Here is a 21,612-nt window from a genome sequence, read left to right on the forward strand (position 1 = left end):
ATAAAAATGAGTTCAGCCTTGGAAACATTGGCGTGTGGCACTGGCGTGTGGTGTGCATAAGGGTACATGAGTGCATGCGCCTGGGTATATATAGACACGCACACATCACGTGTGAGTATCTGTACTTTACATGTAAGTGCTAAGAAGTCATAAGTATATGAAAACAGGGATGTGGTTGGATACTTGGTAGTCCAAGAGAAGTTTACACATTTTGATTTGTCAGCAATCGAAGCAAAAACATTCAGAATTTTGTGCACTTTGTCGGACAAATTTTGAACTTTTCAAAACTTTAAAAAAAAATACCTCTGCACAATAATGCGTTTTTGTAATATCTAAAGGACATGACTTCCATGTTGAAAGTGAGACCACTTGGGCACTTCTAGCCCTTGCCAGGGAGTGATCCTGATTGTGGGTGGCTAGATGGTCTGTGCCCTGGCAGGGTGCCCACAGTGAGGGGGTTTGCCCAGCTTTCATGGCTGAGACTGATGATAGCACAACAATGATGTGGTAAAATGCATCTTCACCTTCATGGGCCAAACCCTCCTCCAACAAACCAACACACTCAACTCATTCGACGACAACAAGAACGACGATAAAAAAATAAAGATAAATCATAACTGTAAAAAAGCAATACATTTGTAGTGTTCTTTCCTTCCTGTTTTTGGCAAGTTGTATGTGGAATGTGTCGCGTTCTGAAGGGCATCTGAACACAAAGCAGCAGAGGAGACCATGAGCTCTGACGACGCGGCTTCTTGGATCCGCAAAGTAGCAGTCGCGGGGCGCGGTGTGAAACAGGTACAAAGTCTATGTAGAGCGGTTGGGGTTTTTGTCTTTTCCAACTTTCTCAAAGTTATTTTTCTTTTTTTAATTTCTTAAATAAATGTGAACACTGTTGCCCCCCCCCCACCCCAAGCCCTGAGCAGGAGAACTTGGCCATTCTGCTCCACTCCATTTCTCCTTTTTCTCTTCTCCCTCCCTTTACTCAGGTTGAAAGATGCTTTTTCTGCAAGTTCAAAGGAAAAAAGACCAAAGCAACTGGTCACAAAAGCAAATAATAGCTTTGCTTTCCATGCTCTCTCTCTCTCTCTTTCATTCAGACTTCCCTCCCCTCACCTCTCTCTCCCTCACTCCCTCCACTGTGGCAGAGGGGTATCACTCCAGTGCCACCACAGGGTTGACGGGTGAGGTGGCTCCGGAGCTGTCGTGCCCGGCAGCGGGCTCCTTCTCATCCTTCTTGCCGCTGTACTGGCCGATGAAAGAGCCATCCTCATTGAACTGGACGTCCACGCTGCCCCCGTAGTCTGCCAGGCTGTCGTCGCTACCCAGTGGTTTGATGAGCTCTCCATTCAGGGAGGGTTGGCTGCTGGTGAACGGCTTCTCTTCGTTGTCGCTGGAGGGTGGGGAGAAGCAAACTGTTAGGGCCCGATCCAAAAAGGTAAAGTTAAACCAAAAGTCTAACTTAGACCAAAAGCCAAACTTAGACCAAAAGCCAAACTTAGACCAAAAGCCAAACGTTGCTACTTTTTGGTATTTACACAGGTACAGTTAGACCAAAAATCTAACGTAGACCAAAAGTCTAAAGACCAAAAGTCTAACTTTTTTCAGAATTCATAAAGGGAAAGTTTGGCCAAAAGTTTAACTTAAACCAAAAGTCTAACTTTACTACTTTTCTGTATTCACAAAGGTAAGTTATTACTAGTAAACCTCGACGTTTGGTCTAAGGTTACCTTTGTGAATACTGAAAAGTTGTAAAGATAAAACTTTTGGTCTAAGTTAGACTTTTGGTCCAACTTTACCTTTGTGAATCAGGCACTTAGGCCCATATTTATACTTTTTTAGCGCCGCATTTGCGCCACTTTTTGATGCAAAAGCGGCGCAAACTTACAAAATACAATTGTATTTTGAAGGTTTGCGCCGCTTTTGCGTCAAAAAGTAGCACAAATGTGGCGCTAAAAAAGTATAAATATGGCCTTAGTGTGCAAGTCAACTGAGGAAGCCGGTTGGAAGTCCCAGCAGTGGGTGGGGACATGCAAGCACCCATGCAGGGACCCTAGGGGCCAGATGTAGGTACATTCCGAATTGCGACCCGCAAATTGCGAGTCGCAATTCGGAATGTTGGATGGCGTCCCTGACACCATCTGCGACTCGCAAGGGGGTCGCAGAGGCCCACCTCATGAATATGCATGAGGTGGGTTGCAATTTGCGACCCCCTTGCGAATGGAGGTCCTCACAGGGATGGTGGCCTGCTGCGGACAGCAGACCACCACGTCTGTGACTGCTTTTTAATAAAGCAGTTTATTTTTTTGTAATGCAGCCCGTTTTTCTTAAAGGAAAACGAGATGCATTACAAAAATGAAAAATGAAACATTTTTGTTTCATTTTTTCAGAGCAGGCAGTGGTCCATAGTACCACCGCCTGCTCTGAAAAAATGTTTGCAGTTCCATTCACAAAGGGGAAGGGGTCCCATGGGGACCCCTTCCCCTTTGCGAATGGGTTGCCACCCATTACAAAAGGGTGCAAACTGCAATTGGTTTGCAACCGCGTTCGCGGTCACAAAGCAATCCTGCATTGCACTGCGACTCGCAATTAGGAAGGGAACACCCCTTCCTAATTGCAACTCACAAACCCGTTTTGCGATTCGGTAACCAGGTTACCGAATTGCAAAACGGGGTTTGTGCATTGCAAAGTGCATTTTGCACATCGCGAACAGCAAAATTAGCTTTTTGCAAAGTGCATTTTGTATGTCGCAAACAGCTGTTTGCGACGTGCAAAAAGCTTTGTACATCTGGCCCTTAGTCATTTTAGAAGATGTGAAATTTTTTTCCAAAAGGTTGTCCCCATGGTGACTCTCATGGAGACAGGTCTTTCACGGGGCCTGACCGTACCCGGCTGTGGCAGCCCGAGCTAGATCCTGGCTCAGGGAGTCATGCAGCATGCAGGGGTGAGAGAAGGCTGCGCCCAGCTGCAATCACTGAGAGACAGAACCAGCATGCAAGGTGAAGCCAGGGCACAGGGCAGCTACTGAGCGTGCAACATGCAGCCGCATGCAGGTGCGTGCAGGCACATAAGCGCCTGGATACCCTCCCGGGTGACAAGTAGCGCTCTACAAATCTACTGATGGATTCACTGAACTGGGGAAACTGTCACGGAGTAAACAAGAGGACCTAAAGTCGGTCATAATATTGACAATGATGCTAAAATGCTACATGCAAAAAAAAAGTCATGACTCGCCATGCAAAGCGCCTCTCCTAGCACAGTTACAGGCCTAGGGGGTTGCATGTGTGGCCCCTGGGATCAATTCTGGCCAAGAGACAAAAGAGTGATCCACTAGAGACTCGTGGTTTGCTGCTGAAATGAAGGTGTGTGGGGGGGGGGCAGAGTCTACTCACTGTGCACAAAGAGCCAGCACTAAAGTGAGACATGAGGAGGGGGAGAGCCTTGCCTGATCTCACACAGGGAGTCAGTGTCAAAATCAGTCTTTAGAGTGAGATACATAGCAGCCGCAGGGCTCATGTGAGGCCACACACTGAGTCCGCAGCAGTGCTAAGCTGTGACTGATGCAAGCAGATGGGATGAGTCCAAGGACGATTGTGGACAAGTAAGGCCGACCTTGGATTTTATGTGGACATCAGTGAGAGGGACACAGGTTGCATCAGATCAAAGAAGAGTCCGGGGGCAGAGCTGGAGATAGCCCGAGACTCATTAAAGAGGTAAGTTACATGGCCTCATGAGCAGCCCTTTTATTATGCTGAGGAGAGGGGACAAAGTTTTCCTGCGGTCACACACTGAGTCAGCATAACATCAGTGCAGCGACTGTAGTTGCTGTCCTGTGCTGCATTGTTTGAAAAGTTAGCAAATCTGCCTGAAAGTCATTCCCAGCGCTGCCTTCAGATTCCCAACATGCACAGCAACGAGCAGGACCTCAGTGACGCGACCTCTCTGTCCGCAGCCCTCTGACTCCTCTACAAAGGCTTCCTGGGGCTCTGCCCCACTCATGCATCGAGGAAAGCGGCAGGGGGCAGGGGGCAGTGTTTCCGCTGTCTGTGCCCAGACCTGGTGAGATCCAAGGTCATTCATGCTACATTCAGAGCGCCTAGAAGCAGCTGGTATTAAGGGGATCGGAGAGGGCATGGTGCCAACAGGGTGCTGAGAGGGCATCATGCCAGTGTGCACCAAGCTCGCAGCCTGCCAGAAGCAGAGAGAGAGAGACCACTCTCCAACACTTTACCTAATTCTAAGGAATGAACTGCTGTGGTGGGAAAAGAAACAAATGTCAAGGAACAGGTCACAGACACACAACCCACAGCCTCAGGGGAGCCCTCGACCACCCTAGGAGTCCACCCTGTCCTGCTGTGGGGTCTGCGTGTCGGGCAATTGTAAATGTAGGCATTCACCAGCAGGGTGGAGTCTCCGACATGATGGTAGGGCAGACCCATGTCAGACATATGTGCGCCCTGTTTCAGGCATGTGTTGAGTATGTAACTGACTATTGCACACATGCCAGGAATGTGTCAAGCATGTAACTGACTGTGTACGGTGTCATATATCAGGCATGTGTAGAGCATGTCATTACTTTGCACTGTGTCACATGTTTGACATGTGTCCAACATGTAACTGACTTTACACTGTGTCACATGTAGACGTGTAAAGTACGTAACCTACTACTGCAATAACTCTGCCACATGTCAGACTTGTTTGAGCATGTCAGACTCTGCACCGACTGTGCCATAAGTCACACATGTAACTGACTGCGCACTGACTGCTGCATGTCAGACTTGTTTGAGCATGTCAGACTCTGCACCGACTGTGTCAAGTCACACATGTAACCGACTCTGCAATAACTCTGCCACATATCAGACTTGTTTGAGAATGACAGACTCTGTCTGCACCGACAATGCCATAAGTCACACGTGTATCTGACTCTGCACTGACTGTGTCACATGTCCGACTTGTCTGACTGAGTATGTCAGACTCTGCACCGACTGTCATGTCACACATGTAACTGACTCTGCAATTGGTCTGCCACATATCAGACTCGTTTAAGTAGGTCAGACTCTGCACCAACTGTGTCATAAGTCACACATGTAACTGACTGCGCACTGACTGCTGCATGTCAGACTTGTTTGAGATGTAAGATTCTGCACCAACTGTGCCATAAGTCACACATGTAACTGACTGCGCACTGACTATGCTGCTTGTCAAACTTGTTTGAGATGTAAGATTCTGCACCGACTGTGCCATAAGTCACACATGTAACTGACTGCGCACTGACTGCTGCATGTCAGACTTGTTTGAGATGTAAGATTCTGCACCGACTGTGCCATAAGTCACACATGTAACCGACTCTGCACTAACTCTGCCACATGTCAGACATGTTTGAGATGTAAGATTCTGCACCGACTGTGCCATAAGTCACACATGTAACTGACTGCGCACTGACTATGCTGCATGCCAGACTTGTTTGAGATGTAAGATTCTGCACTGACTGTGCCATAAGTCACACATGTAACCGACTCTGCACTGAGTGTCTCACATGTCCTGCATTTGATGTGTTGGGCATGAGTTTCTGGTCCTTCTTTCCTGCCTCCAGACACAGTTTCACAAGTTCTTCTTTGGCTGCATGGAGTCTTTCCTCACAGGCCCTCTTGTTTGTACCAAGCATCAAACACACATTATAGTCTCCCACTCACCCCATTCTACAGGGTCGAAGCACCAATGAGTTCTTTTGTGCCAAGTGAACCCGCCCACCAGCCGTGAGTTCACTGTGCAGTCTGCCCAGATGCCACCAGATGTGCAGGCTCTAGGTAGACACACAGGGCACCTAAGGAGGTAAGGGCACCTGTATCCACGCAGCCCTGCTCCTGACCACCTCTCTGACACCCTACCCTACTGTATGGCTACATGCCACCCACCACAATCTGCCAACCAGGACCCAAATCATGGCTACATGCATCTTCAGCTCTTTCTGCCAACCAGGACCCCTCCACCCGGGCTTACTTCCCCAGCCCTCAGGCAAAGCCTAAAGGAGACCCTGCCAACCCCCTCCTCCCATCGGAAGGTAAATGGCTATGACCGTCCCCGAATGACTGCAAGTACTGTTAATGTGGATACTCAGTCTTACGTTTCTCAGTAGTTAAGGTCTACAGTGGGTGTCGATCTTCACTGTTAAAGGGTCCCGCACTTTCCCCTTTCTTGCGCCACTAACCAGCAGTAGGAGATCCAGAAAGTTATTTTCTTTGTTTGATGACGTATGCATGGGTTTTTGAGGACTATTGTGACATTAATCACAGCAAGGCCCCTTTAATGCTCACACACATGAGCGCATAATTCTATCTCCTAAACGTGAATCCACCGTTTATCAACCAACCAGTCCGCTCAACACCGTGGTTTGAAAAGTTATTGTGGCTAAATAACTTAATAACTAAATAAGGAAGAAGTACAACCAACATGGCGGCGTTGTCGCGCCGGCGGGGGGCAGGGCTGGGTGCTCCCACTGGGGCATTTGGCACCACACCTGGCAGACAGTCAGGGGGTGACACAAAGGAAGAACACCACACAGGAGAGATCGGACTGCTTCAGTGGATGGAGCAAAGAAACACACAGCAGACTGCACACCACAGAGAGGGGAGATGAGGGGCCACCTTACCTTTCCAGAGATCTGAGCGGAGGCATGAGGAAGAGGGATGAAAAGGAGCGTTAGGCATCTGGGGTAAGGGGAGGAGAGCCACAAACACAAGCAGTGCCGCCGGGGCTGCCGCGCACGCACCTGTACTCCCCGAAGGTCTCATCCTTCATGGGTCGAGCCTCGGAGTCCACCTGGGTGTCTTCTTTCTCCTTCACTGTGGGGAAGGTGAGCAGGGGTCAATGCCAACATCCAGGGATAAGAGGTACCCACCTCCTAGCACCACCACCCTCCCCCAGTGCCTGCCCCAAATAAACACGTGATGGGAAGAAGATCTGCGAGCAGCTAACGGAAGGGCAGCCCTGCATCCTGCATCCTTGCACCGTGAGGGTCCACGCACGTGGGTCGATCCCACCCAGCAAAGGGGCGTGATTCCCTCTCAACCCTCTGTCAGAGGCGAGGGAGTATCACACTGGCATTAGAGGCCGCCTAGTATCACACCAGTGTCAGAGGCCAGAGAGTATCACACTGGCATTAGAGGCCGCCTAGTATCACACCAGTGTCAGAGGCGAGGGAGTCTCATGCTGCTGTAAAAGGACATCCAGTCTCACACTAGTGTCAGAGGCGAGGGAGTCTCACGCTGCTGTAAAAGGACATCCAGTCTCACACTACTGTCAGAGGCCGCCAAGTATCACACCAGTGTCAGAGGCGAGGGAGTCTCATGCTACTGTAAAAGGACATCCAGTCTCACACTACTGTCAGAGGCCGCCTAGTATCACACCAGTGTCAGAGGCGAGGGAGTCTCACGCTGCTGTAAAAGGACATCCAGTCTCACACTAGTGTCAGAGGCGAGGGAGTCTCACGCTGCTGTAAAAGGACATCTAGTCTCACCTACTGTCAGAGGCCAGAGAGTATCACACCAGTGTCAGAGGCCACCTAGTATCACACCAGTGTCAGAGGCGAGGGAGTCTCACGCTGCTGTAAAAGGACATCCAGTCTCACACTACTGTCAGAGGCCGCCAAGTATCACACCAGTGTCAGAGGCGAGGGAGTCTCATGCTGCTGTAAAAGGACATCCAGTCTCACACTAGTGTCAGAGGCGAGGGAGTCTCACGCTGCTGTAAAAGGACATCCAGTCTCACACTAGTGTCAGAGGCCACCTAGTATCACACCAGTGTCAGAGGCGAGGGAGTCTCACGCTGCTGTAAAAGGACATCCAGTCTCACACTACTGTCAGAGGCAATCACGTCTCATACTAGTGTCAGAGGCGAGGGAGTCTCACGCTGCTGTAAAAGGACATCTAGTCTCACACTACTGTCAGAGGCCAGAGAGTATCACACCAGTGTCAGAGGCCACCTAGTATCACACCAGTGTCAGAGGCGAGGGAGTCTCATGCTACTGTAAAAGGACATCCAGTCTCACACTACTGTCAGAGGCCAGAGAGTATCACACCAGTGTCAGAGGCGAGGGAGTCTCACGCTGCTGTAAAAGGACATCCAGTCTCACACTACTGTCAGAGGCCGCCTAGTATCACACCAGTGTCAGAGGCCAGAGAGTATCACACTGGCATTAGAGGCCGCCTAGTATCACACCAGTGTCAGAGGCGAGGGAGTCTCACGCTGCTGTAAAAGGACATCCAGTCTCACACTACTGTCAGAGGCAATCACGTCTCACACTAGTGTCAGAGGCGAGGGAGTCTCACGCTGCTGTAAAAGGACATCCAGTCTCACACTACTGTCAGAGGCCGCCAAGTATCACACCAGTGTCAGAGGCGAGGGAGTCTCACGCTGCTGTAAAAGGACATCCAGTCTCACACTACTGTCAGAGGCCGCCAAGTATCACACCAGTGTCAGAGGCGAGGGAGTCTCATGCTGCTGTAAAAGGACATCCAGTCTCACACTAGTGTCAGAGGCGAGGGAGTCTCACGCTGCTGTAAAAGGACATCCAGTCTCACACTAGTGTCAGAGGCCACCTAGTATCACACCAGTGTCAGAGGCGAGGGAGTCTCACGCTGCTGTAAAAGGACATCCAGTCTCACACTACTGTCAGAGGCAATCATGTCTCATACTAGTGTCAGAGGCGAGGGAGTCTCACGCTGCTGTAAAAGGACATCTAGTCTCACACTACTGTCAGAGGCCAGAGAGTATCACACCAGTGTCAGAGGCCACCTAGTATCACACCAGTGTCAGAGGCGAGGGAGTCTCATGCTACTGTAAAAGGACATCCAGTCTCACACTACTGTCAGAGGCCAGAGAGTATCACACCAGTGTCAGAGGCGAGGGAGTCTCACGCTGCTGTAAAAGGACATCCAGTCTCACACTACTGTCAGAGGCCGCCTAGTATCACACCAGTGTCAGAGGCCAGAGAGTATCACACTGGCATTAGAGGCCGCCTAGTATCACACCAGTGTCAGAGGCGAGGGAGTCTCACGCTGCTGTAAAAGGACATCCAGTCTCACACTACTGTCAGAGGCAATCACGTCTCACACTAGTGTCAGAGGCGAGGGAGTCTCACGCTGCTGTAAAAGGACATCCAGTCTCACACTACTGTCAGAGGCCGCCAAGTATCACACCAGTGTCAGAGGCGAGGGAGTCTCACGCTGCTGTAAAAGGACATCCAGTCTCACACTACTGTCAGAGGCCGCCAAGTATCACACCAGTGTCAGAGGCGAGGGAGTCTCATGCTACTGTAAAAGGACATCCAGTCTCACACTACTGTCAGAGGCCAGAGAGTATCACACTGGCATTAGAGGCCGCCTAGTATCACACCAGTGTCAGAGGCGAGGGAGTCTCATGCTACTGTAAAAGGACATCCAGTCTCACACTACTGTCAGAGGCCGCCTAGTATCACACCAGTGTCAGAGGCGAGGGAGTCTCACGCTGCTGTAAAAGGACATCCAGTCTCACACTACTGTCAGAGGCCGCCAAGTATCACACCAGTGTCAGAGGCGAGGGAGTCTCACGCTGCTGTAAAAGGACATCCAGTCTCACACTACTGTCAGAGGCCGCCAAGTATCACACCAGTGTCAGAGGCGAGGGAGTCTCATGCTGCTGTAAAAGGACATCCAGTCTCACACTAGTGTCAGAGGCGAGGGAGTCTCACGCTGCTGTAAAAGGACATCCAGTCTCACACTAGTGTCAGAGGCCACCTAGTATCACACCAGTGTCAGAGGCGAGGGAGTCTCACGCTGCTGTAAAAGGACATCCAGTCTCACACTACTGTCAGAGGCAATCACGTCTCATACTAGTGTCAGAGGCGAGGGAGTCTCACGCTGCTGTAAAAGGACATCTAGTCTCACACTACTGTCAGAGGCCAGAGAGTATCACACCAGTGTCAGAGGCCACCTAGTATCACACCAGTGTCAGAGGCGAGGGAGTCTCATTCTACTGTAAAAGGACATCCAGTCTCACACTACTGTCAGAGGCCAGAGAGTATCACACCAGTGTCAGAGGCGAGGGAGTCTCACGCTGCTGTAAAAGGATATCCAGTCTCACACTACTGTCAGAGGCCGCCTAGTATCACACCAGTGTCAGAGGCCAGAGAGTATCACACTGGCATTAGAGGCCGCCTAGTATCACACCAGTGTCAGAGGCGAGGGAGTCTCACGCTGCTGTAAAAGGACATCCAGTCTCACACTACTGTCAGAGGCAATCACGTCTCACACTAGTGTCAGAGGCGAGGGAGTCTCACGCTGCTGTAAAAGGACATCCAGTCTCACACTACTGTCAGAGGCCGCCAAGTATCACACCAGTGTCAGAGGCGAGGGAGTCTCACGCTGCTGTAAAAGGACATCCAGTCTCACACTACTGTCAGAGGCCGCCAAGTATCACACCAGTGTCAGAGGCGAGGGAGTCTCACGCTACTGTAAAAGGACATCCAGTCTCACACTACTGTCAGAGGCCGCCTAGTATCACACCAGTGTCAGAGGCCGCCAAGTATCACACCAGTGTCAGAGGCGAGGGAGTCTCACGCTACTGTAAAAGGACATCCAGTCTCACACTACTGTCAGAGGCAATCACGTCTCACACTAGTGTCAGAGGCCAAGGAATCTCACACCGATGTGAGAGGGCAGGGATCCTAAACTGATGTCTGAGGCCAGGGAGCCCACATCGGTGCCATAGGCCATCTAATCTGGCACTGGTGTCTGAGGCCAGCAAGACTTCCATCGGTTTGAGAGTTTACCGACTCCAGAGTCTACCGCCTTTGATGACTGATGTCCTTGCATCTCATGCCTAAGATCAAAGCCCTCCCCTTCCCTGGTGGAAGATGAGATGCTCTTGCGTCCTCAAGGTGCGAATTCAAGTTGATAATTATCCTGTAAGCATCTGTTTGCATCTTATAGTGCTGTAGATTCACATGCTCTGCATACTCCTGCCGTCTAGTGTTGGGCTTGGACATTTCAACGTATTTTCCCTTGAACAAGTTTTGAGTTATGGACTGTGCAGTGCCATCTCTCTTTGGCCACGATGTGCATGGACAGCAGCTCCACCCATAGGTGTTTTCCATTCAGTTGGTGATTGGTGTGGGGTGTAGCACTGTAATTTGTAAAGAAACAAAGTGTGATAAAAAGAAAAACTTAGACCAGCCAGCTTCCTGGGAGGTGTATGGGTTCATGTGAATCTACAGCATTAGACAATAGAAACACAGGGTAACATTTTCTATTTGGAGCGTTTTCTGTTATATCGACTGTATGGTAGTTTACTCATAAGTGGTGGTTAGTGGACTGATGATGCAGATGTGTGGAACAACATTCTTAACATGGTATGGCCAGTCATAGTTTGCTCACGTACTAGTAAATTCAAAGTATATAGGTTTGTAAAGGAGTGTGGTGTTGGCCAGGTAGCTGCCTTGCGGATGGCTGGTATTAGGATGTTACTTAGGAAAGTCTAGGTTGCCGTACTGTGTGTACAGTGTGCCGTGGAGGGGTACAGTGAGTACACATTTAGCTATGGTGTGGAAAGTTTGGATACATTTGACAATCCACCTTCCAACACCCTCCAACATCTGCCTTGGAAATGGAATGACCTTTGTAGGGTTTAGCAAAAGCTTGCAAGATCTGGTTAGTTTTTCAGAAGGGCTTAGAGCTGTGAATATGATACGAGTGCACTCTTGACATCGAAATTGGGCAACAACATTACCAAATCAGGATGGGTAAAGAATACGGACAACTCAATAGTCTGATTAATGTGGAAAGATAAGACTACCTTGAGCAAAAGGTAAGCCTACCTTAGCAGGAACTTTAGATTCGTTCTAAGGAGTACCATGTCCTTGTGCTCCTGAATGAATAGCTCTTGGATGGCGAATGCTTGTTACTCACTGATGTGCAGAGCAAGGTGAAGATTACTAAAAGGTCATCAAAAGAAACCAAAGTTTGCAAGAGTGAAGGGGTTCAAGTAGAGTCCATAAGCCTGGTGAGAACTACATTAGGGTTCCACACTGGGGTTCAGGGTGTTCTTGGCAGTATTACTCTTTCAAGGCCCCCCATGAATGTCCTAAGCAATGGAATCTCGACTAGAGATGAGTGTCCCCTCTTCTGCATGTACACCTGAACAGTGGCTAGGTAGAGACGTTCAGAGCTATGCAAGTCCTGCCTTCTGAATGTCTAAAAGGTAAGAGGTGATGTTTTGAACCCTGAATTAGAAGAGGCCTACTTATTTCAAAATGTAGAAGTGGACAAATCTCTTCTACCTGGCTGCATTGCACGGGCATGCAGTTGGTGTAGGTGTCTCATGCGGTATGAACATACGCATATTAGGGGGGTTACGTAGCCACATTTTAAGAACTCTGGTGCCAAATCGCTAGGTTGAGCTGCTTGGGATCCTCATGCCTGATTTGGCCTTGCTGTTGTGTGAGAAGGTCCAGCCTGATTGGCAGCTTCTTGTGATGAATGTTGGGCACCTCCAGTACTATTGGGTACCAAAGCTGTCTGGCTCAAGTTGGGGCCACCAGGATGATGATCATGGACATCTGTCTAATTTTCCTCAAAACTTATGGGATGATTGTGAGGGGAGGAAAAGTGTAAGCACATATACTTGACCAGTTCATTCACAGTGCATTCCACGTGCACGTAGGTAACTCAAGGTGAAGTGTAGGCATTTTGTGTAGGCGTCGGTGAAAAATTCCAGTCCACCGTTGGAGTTTGCTGAGTTTTGGCCAATCATATTACACATGTAACATAAACTTCCAGCCAAATCCCACACTCCGCTACATGGCTGAGGGGCTCGCCAATGGTTAGATGGCAAGCGCGAGCAATATTTGGTATCCCCCTAGTGGGATTTTTCAGGTGTTGGGGGGTACCCACTGGGAGTTTTACAACACAGTGGGTCACAGACGGTCATGACCATTCACATTGTAAAAGCTGCAGTTCAAGTAGGAAATCTACTTGAGTGACAGAAAAACCAACTCATGGATCAGAAGTGTCTGGAGTGCCGAATGGTCCATTTGCACTGATGTCTCAGTGTGGAACAAGCTCCTGGCACTAGAAATGAGCAAGGACAGCACAACGCACCAATTTCTGCCCGCTCACTGAACTATGTGCATTCTCGCAGAATTTTATGTAACTCTGCAGAATTCTGCTGAGTGCAATTCTGCGAGTTCCACCCACCCCTAATTTTGTGTTTCCTGGAGTGGGGAAGAGGTCGATGGATGTGTTTGAAGTACCTGAGTAGGACTTGTTTATGGAGTTCCCACTCGTGGTCATGTTGTCTCCAGTGGAACCAGATGTTCTTCTAAAAGATGGATCTTGTTGTGGATTGCCCACTGTCAGATGTCCTCTGCTAACACAGATAGCTGGGGGAGGGAGTGCTCCATGTTTGCCTGTGTAATACATGGGTATCGTGTTGTCCTTCCTTATAGGATGACTCTTCCCTGAGCAAGTTTGTAGAAGGCTTTGAGGGCTAGCAGGTGTCCATCAGCTCTAGGTAGTTTACATGTCAACCCTACGTGTAAGGCTTCCAAGTGCTGCGTACAGTGATGTTGCACAGATGTGCACCGCACCAGGAGAGTGATGCTTGAGTGGTGATGGTCACCTGTGGAAGTGGATCCAAGAAAGCCAGCCCAGCACCAGGTTGTCTCTGTCCTGCTACTGCAGAGAGTGCTGGCTCGTATCAACACCAGATCTTCCAAATGACTCTCTGCTTGTGACCATTGAGTCACAAAGCACTGTTGGGGTGGACGCATGTGTAATTTGGAGTGTGGCTCATGTGCTATGTAGGATGCCATCACACCCAGGAGTTTCATTATAGTTTTTACAGCTATAGGAGGAGTGGACTGAAATCCAGGCAGAAGCTGCTGAATTGCGATCACCCGCTGCTGAGTAGGATATGATTTCCTTGTGACAGCGCTGAACACTGAGGCTAAGAAAGGCTGAATCTGATGGGGTTGAAGGTGGGAGTTCTTTCTGTTTGTAGTGAACCCAGACTGGGAAGCAGGGTCATGGCTGCTTGAGTCAGTGCTAAGAATGATTGCCTGTTTCTGCACTTCTTCAACCAGTCATTGAGGGACAGGAAATGTGAATTCACCCCCCCAAACACCACCACTGCAGAGATGAGCAGCCATCACTGTTACGCACTAGGCAAGGACCCTGGGAGTTGTAGTGACTCAAAAGTGTAAATCTTTGAATTGGTAATGCTTTCCACAAACCCATGGTACCGGTGATTGTAGTGTTGAAAGCAAGTGGAAGAAGGGGTCCTTTGTGGAGTAACAGGATACGGTTCTGCAAGGTTTTGATATCAAAGTACTCTGACGAGATGGACCAACTCTGTGGCCTCAGGTCCATGATGGGCTGGAGGGCGTCGTCCTACTTTGGGATAAGAAGGTGTAGCAAGTGGGTGTCTTTGCCCCATTCTTGTGGGGGCATAAGCTGCATTGCCTCCTTTGATGAAGTGTTTCCTCAAGGATAGTGAGGTGGCCCAGTCTAAGGGAGCAGCAGCATGGTGAGATCTCAGGGGTCTGGAAATCTGAGCAGTAACCCTGATGAACAACTGCTAACACATACTGGTTGGAGGTGATTTTCCCCTAGCGAGGGTAGAAATCCTACTGGTGTCGTGACCGGGTGAGGGGAGCGTGCACTAGTCAGTGCCTGAGAACCACCCCTACCACTGCCCCAAATGTTGTTATCCCTGTTGCCACCCCCTGAGCATCCTCTGCTTGCATTGTCACTCATCAAAGGCCAGATCTGTGCCTGTCCGAGGGGGGTGTGCTCTTGCCCCGCCCTGGACTCCTCCCTACAAAAGGTGCTCCTCAGAGTGGTAGGCTGCAGGGCACCCATGGACTTCTCAATCTCGGGTTCTTCTTCATCTTTTGCAGCATCTTTTCCACTTGTGGTCCCAGAGGTGTTCCAGGCTAGAGCATCAGGAGTTCCTTAACAAGCCAAAGCTTGTTCCAGGCCTGGTCGCAAATAGCAGCTTCCCAAGAGCCGTTCTTGGTCAGGCACCCTTCTGTGCAGGGCCCCAAAGCTCCTCTAGATATCCACACTAACACAAAATATTATCACAAGGAGGTATTTTTTTCTCTCTAAGAAACTTGAGGCATCCATGGCTGGCCAATCTCTACGTTGCGTTAAGATTTTTAACCTTCAGTCATCCATGGGGAGTGGGCTTTCTTCCAGGGTTTGTACTGTGGACGGTCAGACACCAGATGGTTATGGGTTCCCAGACAGAGGCCCTCATTATGATGTAAAGGTGGTGTTCATGCTGGCGGTCATTTAACTGACCGCCAGCCTCCCTGGGGCCCTCCCGGCCTCATAAAGAACATTCTGCTGGGATGGCGGGCGGAAACACATGGCAAAATGCATGGCTGGGACATTGCTGCTGGCTCCATCAATGCCTCTGTGCAGCGGGTGCAGCTGCACCCGTCGCGCAGATCACTACCTGTAAATCCGGCTGTGACCTGCGCGATGGGGCACTGCACAGGGGCCCCTGCACTGCCCATGCCAAGTGCATGGGCAGTACAGGGGCCCCCAGTGCACCCCTTCCACCAGCCTTTCCCTGGCGGGGGAACCTGCCAGATAAAGGCTGGTGGCAATCGGGATCATTATCTGAGGGGCAGCAGCGCTGCCCTGTCGGATAATGATTTCCTCCACCGTCAGGCTTGCTGGCGGAGGCAGCCTGGCGGTGGAGGGTTCCGCCTATGGCCCTCCCAATGTTCTTTACATGGCAGTTCAGCCCGCCATGCCGGTGGCAGCCTTTTCACCCGCCGCCGGCATGGCGGGCTGAACCGCCAGGGATCATAATGACCCCCAGAGTGTCTAGAAGTCACAGGATGGGCTTTTCTGTTGCCAGACATTGTTCAGCACTGTGGGAGCTCAGGTGATGTTGCTGGATATATGTGTGTACCTGGCAGAATCATGTTGTCTTTCAATCGATTCAGACATCTTAGGGTCTCTACTGCATGAGATCAAGGATAGAGGCATATGTTGTAATCTCTGCACAATACAAGCTGAATGTGAGTCTAATTTTCTCACACATTCATTGCCACCATTCAGACGTGTGGGTTTCCTCTGCACAGATGCCAGCTTGTGTTGCATGGTGAGGGTGCAGGAGTCACTAACTAATATGGGTGGGTGTGCACTTTGGGTGGCTCTCTGGTCGCACAAAACATTCTGCTTTGCAGGTGGTGGGCCAAAAATAATTGTGCGCCCTCAGTGAACTTGCTGATTGTCAAAAACAGACACAAGAAGCAGGGCAGACCAGAGAAAGTAAAAAAGGGTGAAGATGCACAACTGTCACAGCCATGTTGGGACTTTTTTTTCTGTGTGGTTCTGCAGGATGGACAGGGTCAAGGAACAGCAGAGGTTCTCTGTTGCTCCCACCTTGACCAGAAGCATTTCACAACTCCTAATAGTTAAGTCCCACTGTATGAGGACCGTCTTCAGTCACCACCAGTGTCACAGGAGTATTCACACATCTAGTACTCACCCGAATACTTCCCTCCCTTGCTGCGTTTGATGAAGCAGAGGATGAGCAGAATCAGGATCACCAGAACGATGGCGCTTATGAGACCGATAAACCAACCTTCTGTGGCGAAGCCGCCATGTTTCTTCACGGAGGCTGAAGGGATGAGGGAGAACATCCATGTTAGGGAATGAAACCACCTAAGGCAGAGTCATTCCTAAACCACAGAACCCGATAAGGATCCTTACACCTCTCGACCACCCAAGGTAGTGTCGCAACCCTTCCCAACCAACTCCCACACCTTAAACCTAGTACAATCCATCCAGACTCCACCACCCAACCCGAGCCAAGGCAGCACAAGTCAAACCAATCCATTTAATGGTCTCTCCACGTGCATCCCAACCCATCACAACACATGTAGAACCAAAGCAAAGGTATCTCATGCAAGCTCCCCCAGAAAGCACAGATCAAACCACTTCATTTCAACGCTTGTGGAACCACCAACCCACACTCTGCTTGTTCAGTTCTTGGTCTGGCTTCACTTCGAAGCTGCCTAAATCACCAATTGTAAGCAATTCTTTAAAATGTACATAGAGTGGGCGCTGGCTCCCCCGGACTGGCTCTCTCACCGCATGCTATTGGCTGCTTGGTGTAGCGATCCACCTTCTGTGGAGCGCTCTCATTGTGACGCATGAGAGACTGGATGCTTAGTACGTCCATCTTAGGGACAGGCGTTGTTTGGGTTTGATCTAACACTTGTCATGTTCGGAGTGCTTGGGCTCCAAGAATCAAGCCTCCTCACACTTGGCCCTTGTAAACACCTCACTAGGTGCCACACAGCACTTCCAATGGCAGCCTTTTTCTACCACTTCAGATGCTTCAGGTGCACGAGTGAGGATGCTTTAGGAGATCCAGGCTGTAATCATCAAATCGATGAACATTAGGGGGGGTGGAAAATTCACATGATTTGCTTTTGCTAAATTAAATGATATGCAATTATGCAAAATGCAAATCTGCCCCAAAGTGCTATATTTTATTTACTTATATTTTCTGTCTTCAGATCTCTCCTAAATTGCCAACTACAAATGCTGGCGGAGAACTGGTAAAAAGAAACAACTGGAGAGCCAATTTTAAAAAGTGAAAGACAAACACTTGTGTGCTGAAACATGTCACTGTAATATGAGTTGGATTTACATGTGGGATTAGGTGATCAATGACTGAATGATTCACAATCTACACTTTGCAGAAAAATGAGAAATGCAGATTAAAAGTACCAGGCACCAAGATATTCTCACTTCTCTCAAATTAAGAAAGAGGTCTGTGAGTGGGGTAATTTAGTGAGATAAGAAACATATGGACTGGCGGGTGATATCCTATCATGCAAACACAGAGACGTCCAGTGCTGGTGACTGTCTAATGTGACTGGCAACTAATGTAGGTCAACCTAACCCAACATCAGGTAGGCACGACCCAAACCAGCCTGACATCTAACAACACTTTTGGAAGACAGGTAACTTAAGCATACTTTAACTCCTCAGCTGGAGCCAACCCAAAAAGCTTTGCCAAAAACAAACAAACCTGCCCCAACTCAACGCAATCCCAACTTTTGATAACAACCTGAAGCTCACCCTAGACTCGGCACCATGTTCTTGCTTGACCAAGCCGGTTTAAACTAGCGTAAGCCAGACAGTAACTCATCCTAACCAAGGCCCTGCTATATGTCTGGTTAGACTTAAGAAGTGAATACTTTGTCTAGACACTGGTACCCAACTCACCTACTCCAGTTGTCTGCACCTCAGCATCCCAGATAACAGCTTCCTGCGTCTGGTTCCATGCTGCCAGGATGATTCTGTAGCTGGTGCCAGGAAGCAGGCCCCCCACATGGTAACCAGACTGCGTGGCGCTCACGTTGCCGGCCCATCGCCATTTTTCCTCACCTGCAGAATAGAAAGGAAAACAGGTGCTTTTGGAGTTATCTCTGTTTTGGAAAAAGATTGGAGTCGGGCAAGTAGTGGCAGTGTAACATGACTTGTTCGAAAATATGTCCATCGAACGGGATGCACACTGCTCAACATGACATAAGTATCTGGAGTTTAGATCTGTGGTTCCCAACCTTTTGACTTCTGTGGACCCCCACTTTATCATTACTGGATCCCAGGGACTCCCACTGAATCATTATTGGAATCTGGGGACCCCCCACTGAGTCATTACTGAAAGCTGGGGACCTAATCTGTTAATATCATTTCATTTTCTAAGTGATTGCGGACCCCCTAAGGAGGCTTTGCGGAACCCAAGGGGTCCCCGGACCACAGGTTGGGACCCACTGGTTTGCATGGATCTGATATTTTGTCTTTAACAATGTACACTACTTATTTATTGCCATTTGCATGCAGCTTGTGTTGTGTTTTATCTTTCAGAGCTAAACAAAACATAACATTTGTCTTCTGTTTTAAGATCTGGTGACATTTAATTCTCCTATTCGATCTGCCTTTTACTGGGGAAAAAACGAATCACTTGAGCAGTTCAAGCCTTTTAAATAAATGTGAAAAAAGTAAACTCCATTGTTGGAAAAGTCCACAGTGATTACAATAAATGGAGAAGCATTTTCAGGGATTACAGCAAAAGGGAACCTTTGTCAGGGATCAGGACATGACATTGGGATGAGAGAGGAAGAATCTACTCAGGAGGGAACAAAAATAAACTTTGTACAAAGTCAGAACCATAAGATGAAGGAGGGTGTAAAAATATATTAAAAGGTCAAAATGAAGAGGATGGACCTTTTGAGGAAACTAAGGCCAGATGTAGGAAATTCCGGCTTTGCGACTCGCAAATTGTGAGTCTGAGCGACTCGCAATTTGCGAGTCGCAAAGCCGGATGCAGGATGGTGTCCCTGACACCATATGCAAGTCGCAAGGGGTGGCAAAGGCCCAGCTCATTAATATTAATGAGGTGGGTCACAATTTGCGACCCACTTGCGAGTCGCAGCACTTACAGGGATGGTGGCCTGCTGGAGACAGCAGACCACCATGTCTGTGACTTCTTTTAAATAAAGCTGTTTTTTTTTTGTAATGCAGCCCGGTTTCCTTAAAGGAAAACGAGATGCATTTAAAACGAAAAAATTAAACATGTCAGTTTAATTTTTTCAGAGCAGGCAGTGGTCCATAGGACCCCTGCCTGCTCTGAAAAAATATTTTCAGGGCCATTCACAAAGGGGAAGGGGTCCCGTAGGGACCCCTTCCCTTTTGCGAATGGGTTACCACCAGTGTGACACTGGTGGTAACTGCGAATTGCTTTGCAACCGCATTCGCGGTCACAAAGCAATTCTGCATCGCGATGCGACTCGCAAATAGGAAGGGGAACACCCCTTCCTATTTGCAACTCACATTCCCATTTTACGAGTCGGTAACCAGGTTACCGACTCACAAAATGGGAATGGGCATCGCGATGTGGCTTTTGCGCCTCGCAAACAGCGATTTCTGCTGTTTGAGAGGTGCAAAAGCCTTGCTACATCTGGCCCTAAAAGTGGAGGCAGAGGAATCAAAGCAGAAGTGAAATATCCTTCCGAGACCCAGGTGATAGGAAAGAGTCCTTAGTGATCAGAATGGGAGGTTATCTGAGGCAAAAGTGAAATGAGGGAGGAGCATTCTGAGCTCAGAGGGAGAAATATGGCAACAAAGGGAGGAGGGAGCACATTCTGAGGTTAGAGAGAGAAACGTGGCAACAAAGGGAGGAGGGAGCACATTCTGAGCTCAGAGGGAGAAACATAGCAACAGATGGAGGAGGGAGCATATTCTGAGCTCAGAGGGAGAAACATAGCAACAAAGGGAGGAGGGAGCACATTCTGAGGTTAGAGGGAGACACACGGCAACAAAGGGAGGAGGGATCACATTGTGAGGTTAGAGGGAGAAACATGGCAACAGAGGGAGGAGGGAGCACATTCTGAGCTCAGAGGGAGAAACATAGCAACAAATGGAGGAGGAAGCACATTCTGAGCTCAGAGGGAGAAACGTGGCAGCAAAGGGAGGAGGGAGCACATTCTGAGATTAAAGGGGGAAAGAAAGAGCTTGCACAGACGGAACAAGCGGAGAAGATTCTTCAGAGGTGAGTGCACATCCGTCTGAGGTCACGAAGAAAGTGCAGGGGGCTCTGAGGATATGAGTAGGGAGGGAATCTGTTGAACAGAAGCAGAACAATAGAGTCATGGCCCTTGGAGGCCATTTAGAGGGAAGGGACCTCTGGGTTAGAGAAAGAAGAAAATATTATTTTAGAGGGGTAGAGGTCAGAGTGAGAGGTGAGGTGTTTCTGAGGTCAGAGAGAGGGGCAGAGGTCAGGTCAGAGTGGGAGTGAAGATATTTCAGAAGACAGAGTTTGAAGTGTTGATCTAGTTGTGTACCCGCCTTGCCTTAATCTTAAAAACATTTCTCCTTTTTCCTGACTGCTGAAACATCTTCCCATCTCACTCTATAGTCCGAGCATGGTGAGGACAAAGATCTAAAGTTAGAGTGGGAGGAAGTATGCATAAGTTCAGTGCCAGAGGGGAGGGGGGCACAAGGGCCTGTGTCTGTATGTTCATAGTCAGAGGGGAGGTTTGTCTAAGGTCAGAGGGAAAGTGGCAAGATGTTTAAGGTCAGAGTTTAAGGGGAGGTGTCTGTGAGGCCGGGGGGAAGAGAAAGGTTCTCCTGTGTTATGAGTGAGCGAGGAAGGCAGATCAAAGGTCAGAGTGATAGAGCAGGGGTCTCCACTGTAAGGTCCAGTTGCAAGCTGGAGGTGTCTCTAAGCTCAGGTGGACATGGGAAGGTTCCTCCGAGGTATGAGTGAGAGGGGAGGTTATGTAAAGAGTTGGAGGGTTAACAAGGAATAAACAATTATGAGTGAGAAGGGCACATTGAAAACCAGAAGGTGTCTTCTTACTGTCTTTGTTCATGTATTTGACCTGGAACTCCATGTTGCGCTGGCCCTCCCGCGGGATCCAGGTGATCATGGTGTAATTATCACCTGCGCGGAAGGTGATATTTGTGATGGGTGGAAACTCTGAAAGACAGGGACACAGGCAGACCATGAGCAGCAATGAAAGAAAGCAGGTAAGAAAATACAAAG

General features: G+C 49.1%; 1 protein-coding gene across 2 annotated transcripts in view; it reads right to left on the reverse strand.

Annotated features, from left to right (window-relative positions):
• Positions 1 to 1,113: 1,113 nt before the first annotated feature.
• Positions 1,114 to 21,612, reverse strand: part of L1CAM (L1 cell adhesion molecule) — a 531,714-nt gene continuing 511,215 nt past the window's right edge. For both annotated transcript variants that reach the window (XM_069209429.1, XM_069209428.1), the window contains 5 exons: positions 21,427 to 21,546; positions 18,291 to 18,452; positions 16,540 to 16,671; positions 6,767 to 6,839; positions 1,114 to 1,390 (listed from right to left, as the gene is read on the reverse strand). In XM_069209429.1, the coding sequence (XP_069065530.1) occupies positions 1,153 to 1,390; positions 6,767 to 6,839; positions 16,540 to 16,671; positions 18,291 to 18,452; positions 21,427 to 21,546 (725 nt within the window). In that variant the 3' untranslated portion in view covers positions 1,114 to 1,152. The remainder of the gene's footprint in view (positions 1,391 to 6,766; positions 6,840 to 16,539; positions 16,672 to 18,290; positions 18,453 to 21,426; positions 21,547 to 21,612) is intronic.

The sequence above is a fragment of the Pleurodeles waltl genome, chromosome 10, assembly GCF_031143425.1.
Source record: "Pleurodeles waltl isolate 20211129_DDA chromosome 10, aPleWal1.hap1.20221129, whole genome shotgun sequence".
Classification (NCBI taxonomy): domain Eukaryota; kingdom Metazoa; phylum Chordata; class Amphibia; order Caudata; family Salamandridae; genus Pleurodeles; species Pleurodeles waltl.